This window comes from Chaetodon trifascialis, chromosome 1 (genome assembly GCF_039877785.1).
Source record: "Chaetodon trifascialis isolate fChaTrf1 chromosome 1, fChaTrf1.hap1, whole genome shotgun sequence".
Lineage (NCBI taxonomy): Eukaryota > Metazoa > Chordata > Actinopteri > Chaetodontiformes > Chaetodontidae > Chaetodon > Chaetodon trifascialis.
In genome coordinates, this window is record NC_092056.1 from 33,451,920 (window position 1) to 33,458,216 (window position 6,297).

Below are 6,297 nucleotides of genomic sequence, written 5' to 3' on the forward strand. Positions count from 1 at the left end.
ACAAATAAAAAATGTGCAATTCGAAAGAGTACATTTTGTAGCACTTTATGTAACATAATTTTGCAACATGATCATCAATACAAGACACATGCAGTCAATAGGCATAAGCCAGAGTTTTTTTTTTAACTTGAGCTGAAACTGTTCCTTGTGCCAGACTGCTTTGCATCCCAAACAAGATTACTACAAATACTTTTATCTACTACTACTATTGCTGCTGCTGCTGCTGCTGCTGCTGCTGCTACCTCAATTAACACTGCTGCTGTTGTCAGATCCTTTACCTAACTTAAAGGAGCAAAACCACAGTGTAAAAGTGTGTTACATGTTTATCCATTAGAAGTCCCCCATTGAAATGCTCTTTAAATGTGAAAATAAAACTACTGAATGTGAGGCTGTATTATAATATTGAATTGTTGATACTGATACTGCATTACTGTTTAGGTAGCTGTTTTATCGTAGTTGGTCAATAATAGTGCAACATATTTTATGAGCTCATCATGTTTTCGATGTAACATAATATAACATTCTCCTTAGAATTGTAGCAGAGTAGAAGTACAAAGTGGCATCAGATGAAATATTTAAGTACAAGTATGCCTACCTGAGAGCTGTAAACCAGCTGTTTTGAGTAACTGTACGGACTTAACTACATTCCACTACTGCTATACTGGACTACTACGACTACTACTACGACTACTACTTAAAATAATCATAATAACATTGATAATAATAATACTACCAATACTACTACTACTGCTACTAATGATAATAATAAGGGGAAATGGTGATTGACCTCCTTTCATTAAAACAGTAGCTTAACAGTAGCAGTACAATAGTTACTAGTGCAATACTATTACAAAAAAGTTTGGTGCATGCCTACTTTTTGTATCTGATTTTAAAGATTCATAGTTGACCTACGGATGACTATTCACCTTACTCTATGTGGTGTGCATGTAGTCTACTGGTATGCCAGAGGGAGACATTTTCCCTCCCTCCAGGAGGTGTACTTTAGTGATCTATGGAGCCCCCGTAAGTCATGTCCTGCATTCAGAGTTAGTGCATTCTAAGTGTATGTTTCCTCAATTATAAAGTAACAGCTATATATATGTTTATGACCTTGACTGAATCATTCAGTGCTTATGGTACTTTCAGCATGCATTTTATTTACCAACCAGGAGTTTTAATTAACTAAGTTTCTGAATTTGAAATTTGTCTTGAACAATACTTCCCCATGAAGGTCAAAGTTATTAAGAGTAGCAAAGTGAATTTCCAGCCACTTTAGAGACTGTATTTATAAGGTGAGCCTATTAACCGATATATAACACTTCTGAATTGCCAGAGTTCTGAATGAAGTTCATACAGACATGACAAGGGCTCGTGTGGGCTCATCTGGGGCCAACAGAGAGCTATGATTCAGTTGGATGTCCTGCAGGGGTGTGTTGTGGTCTGCTTCTGGGAACTGGATTTTGGAAAGGGGTTATCTGTAGCTGATAAGGGCCACATTTATAAGGCTGGGTTAGGATGAGACTAACTCACTTCACACAGCCAACTGGGGGGAGCAGCAGCAGAGAACTTACACCTGATTTGATGAATCATGCTGCTGATCGTGGTCACTGTATCCGTTGCCAATATGTTTTTTTCTATTGGAGTTGTTGGCACGCCTCTATCAGACCAGGGGCCCCACATCGCCCACAGCTGGAGCCAGGTGGTCCGGCTCAGGCACCTGTACTCTGCCAGACCAGGACTGCACCTGTTAATTAGTGGGGATGGACAGATCCAAGGCTCTGTGGACCAAACTCTGTACAGTAAGTCAAGCATTTTGAAACATAGACATAACAAAATGCAAACTCTGATGCTTGTCGGTAAATCTCAGTGATGACTGGAGATGACTTGGTGGGATTTTTCATCTGAGGATTGATTTGAACTGCAGGCCTGCTGGAGATCCGTCCAGTGGATCCAGGCTGTGTTGCCATCAGAGGAGCAGCAACCGCACGATTTCTCTGTATAGAAGGTGATGGAAGATTATACTCATCGGTAAGGATTTCATAGGACAAGGTGACAATCTACTGTCAGTTCATTTCCATATCTGTTTATAATGACATGAAAATAAATGGCAAAAGTTACTATGTAGGCAAAAGTAATTACTTAATTTAGGTTTTTGTATTTATGAAAAGTCATGTGTCACACAATGGAAAAAAAAAAAACTAAAATTCTGTCTGATAACCACTGTAATACAATTATTATAGTGGCTAAATGTTAAATATATTGATAATGTTATCTAATAGTTAAGCATACAATCCCAATACAAATGTGTAACATTTACAACTGCAAAAAATACGTATTCAGCTAAAACTGAATGGTTAAAAAGAAAAAAAGACAAAAAAAAAACTTCACAAAGAGCATATTTAACTGACATTTAACACATATTAAATGAAAAGTACTAAGTCAATTTTTTTTTTACCTCAAATGTCAGAATATAGAAAGCTTACATGAACATCAAAATAGCAGATATAAAATAAACACTGTAAGATATAAAAAAAAATTCAATTATTCAATAACTTGATATTTAATGAATAACCAAATTAATAATAAGATTAATGTGTGTCATTCCTATTGCCACAGTTTTATGGGAGTTTGGTTTTATTTCATAATGCCTTTCAAAATTAGTTTTAATTCACCAATCCCTATCTCCTAACCTTTCACCCATCACCTGTCACATTTCCACTGCTTGTTAAGTTCAACAAGTGAGTTGCTGTTTTGCCAAAAGGTATACTCTCTCTGTTTCTACTTTTACATTGCCGTTGCACCACAGGTAACAGGTGCTAGGAGGCTAAAGTTGGCCAATTTCCTCAAAGCTGAACCTGTACCTCAATATTGCAATGACATCTGTAATAACACAAATAACTCAATCCTGACTGGGAACATAACCTTGCCAACAGTGTCTCATGCGGTTGACTACATATGTCTAGATATAGATGTTGAATTTTTTAAAAACCATTCTAATATTGTTATTTATTTGGTATTTCAGTTTTTAGCTGCTGAATGAACACCATTCCCCTCAGTGTTTGACCCTCACAGGTTGTATGACTAGCAACAGAAGAGGCAGATTGAATGCCCCGAAGGTTCCAACTTTCAATTATTTGACATTTCAACTGCTTTTATATCTCAAGCCTCAGCTGACACTTAAACTCCTCTTAGTGTTTAAAGTGTTTAAAACTAAATCTTCAACCCTTTTCAGTACTTTAATTTCAACTAATGCCTGAACTTCACTCTGTACTAAAACTTAAGTTAATATTTTTAAACTTCAGCAGCAAGCCTATATTAATCTTCAGCAATTTATGGGCTTTTCAAATTAATTTTCTTAATTGTGGCTGTTTTGAGTTCAATACATAAATAAAATCCATAAATAAATAGATCATTGAGCATGTTACACTTACACATCTCATAAAATAAGACTACGAAAATAAAAATCTCACCATATTACGAATTATTGCTTGCTCACTGTTAACTATTGTTACAAACAATGGCTGTGTAACAATGGTGATCTCTTGATAAACTGTATTTTACAAAACTGCATATTAAAAAAAAGAAATGTTTCTCCACAATTGGATATATAGTCAATTTTATTAGAAGCATTTTTAAGGAACTTCAAGAAAGATTTCTGTTGGCACTCTTGACCTCAGGTCTCCTGCCCCTTTTCATATGTTGTTAATCACCGTCCATGTTCAGAAAACACTGCAAGTCAGTCAGGCATTCATTCAAACAGAGGACCGGTTCATCAACCTTTGTCCGGTGTGGTGAAGGGTAGGATGTGTTTGCAAAGTGAAAAACCTGAATGAAAAGACCCAGCAGCAACAACAACCTTGGCCTCTGGCTTTCTCTTTTAGGCCAAAGTAAACAGTCCTCGAAGAACTTACAGCAACATTTACATATGTTTTTTTTGTTTGTTTGTTTGTTTGTTTTGTTTTTGTTTAGTGTAGTTTTTTTTTTTTTTTTTCATAAAATGTCTTATATCTGAAAACTTAACATCTGACCTGTGTTAAAATAAGACAATGTAACTTTAGCTGAACAGCGGCCCCTATGTTCAAAAATAACAACTACACAATGCCATGAAATGCTAAAAAATATTTAGCAGTAGCACAAGTATAGAAGAGTCATTAAGTCAGCAAACTGACCTAGTAATGTCTGTCATAGAGCAATATCTATCCAAAGTTTGCTAATAATAGCTAACTTTGGCCACAGTTAGCCATACTGGAACAAGTACAGTTGCAAAAACAAAAGCCCTCAGTGTACTCAAGTGAGCATAGGTATCTTTTATTAGTTGTGACTTTAACTTTTTAACTGACAAGGAAGAATGTGTGATTACATCTTTCAGTGGTAAGACAGTCCCACTTTAGTTCTTAAAATGATACCATTTTTGAGTGATATATTACATGATATACATATTAAGTGGTAATATAGGTACACAGGTAATGATATTTTTTACATGCAAATAGTGGGAGGTATGTAAGTATTTAATTTCCATTATAGCATTTAATATGTCAAAGCAAACAACAATCTAATATCTTTATTATATGTACGCATATACATAGGCATGAAACTATATGGAATGAAATGGAAACAAAAAGAAAACAAAGCTGGAGCAAGTGGAAAGTCTGCTTCGATGAATACATCAAAGAAAACATGACACTGCCCTAACAACAACTGTCCTGACAAATGCAGACAACAGAGATGCATGGAAAGTAATAGCAAACAACGTCAATATAATCCCAAACCTAATTTCCTCAAAAGGATCACTCAAATTCCATATGTTCTCAAAAACTCAGTATTTGTAGAGCATGGACATTTTTACATGTGAATATCTCCCATCATTTCCAGCACACCTACAGCAGAGATGACTGCACCTTCCGAGAGCAGATTTTGCCAAACGGGTACAACATCTATGTCTCTGACAGACATGGAGCCTTGCTCAGTCTGGGAAATTACCGCCAGAGGATGCAGGGTCGAGACAGAGGCATACCGGCTCTAGCTCAGTTCCTCCCCCGGATCAGCACCCTCAATCAGGCCTCATACACTGGACTGGATGTCCTGGACCAGACAGGACTGAGCACAGACCAAAGAGAGGAAACTGTGAACACGATGGACTCGTTTGGAAAGATCTCTCAGATCATTCACAGTCCTAGCTTCGACAAGAGATGAGACCAGCTCTGAGACACAACCAACTGAATGTGTTCTTGGGTGTTCTAATCCGTCTGAAGCCTGAAACTTTGCACTCCTCCCTGTGTGTTGTAAAACCAGGAACTGACTGCATTTTCAGTCACTCTGCACCCACTCTGCAACATCCTTCCAGCACTGTCCTGCCATACGTGACAAAAGTGCAGTGTCGGACATAGTGGAGAATGAGACCTGTATTGAGTAAAATGTTCCATCCTGTCTTCTCAGGAACAACCTTTATATTTACTGAACAAACAGTGTGCTTGTTCTTTTTCTCCAAAACATATCCTACAGTTCACAAAGAGACATGTGTTTGACATTAAGTTTCGTTTGGAATAAATAGAAGGTGACAGAGAAAAAATGCTACAATATTAGTTGCACTATATGATTGTAGGAAGCCACAAGAACAAGCTCTAAAAATGTAATAAAACAGACATTCTGCGTATGATGATTGTTTGCCACCGAAAAACAAAGTCTTTCTGTTTAGAACAGACAACAAGCATGGTTCCTTTGAACACAACAAGAATCTCAGGGTAAACTGCCTCAGTGAAGTTAGGAAGAAGAAAAAGACTTTGCTACCTACCTGTAGATGAGGATCAGGATGTTGGTAAAATGAACTGCAATGGATTAAAAAAAAAAAAAGAAAAAAAAATACTACTTTTCCTATGCCAAGCAAAAAATGTTCTTGCAGTAGTATAGTTGTTGTATTTATTTGGTTATTTAAATATCCAGAAGTTTCAATGTGAATATCTTGTATGCTATACTGAACGCAACCCTGCAACTGTTTGCATTGTTTGATGTTTAATTTGATAGAAGATTTTGGAATTGTTTTAGTCATTATTATAAAACATTCAAAGCAAAGTCACTGTGTGTGATTAATGTTTGTTAAGGTGGAAATAGTTGTCTGATTACAACAAATAATGCATTTTGAATTTCTAAACATGTATTTCAAATCATATACATTAGTTTTTCTCTAATATTTTTGAGAAAAGCGAAAGAATCACTAAGCCTGTCTTTTTTATGCAAGAGACATTGCTCTGGTTTATGTTGCAATTCATGGTCTGAGTCTTAACCCGAAGCCACAGAGAC

General features: G+C 36.4%; 1 protein-coding gene across 1 annotated transcript; it reads left to right on the forward strand.

Annotated features, from left to right (window-relative positions):
* The first annotated feature begins 1,588 nt into the window (after positions 1 to 1,588).
* On the forward strand, positions 1,589 to 5,193 carry fgf19 (fibroblast growth factor 19). Its single transcript, XM_070969210.1, has 3 exons — positions 1,589 to 1,799; positions 1,925 to 2,028; positions 4,873 to 5,193. The coding sequence occupies exons 1-3, from the start codon at positions 1,589 to 1,591 to the stop codon at positions 5,191 to 5,193; spliced, it is 636 nt and encodes a 211-aa protein (XP_070825311.1).
* The last annotated feature ends 1,104 nt before the right edge of the window (positions 5,194 to 6,297 follow it).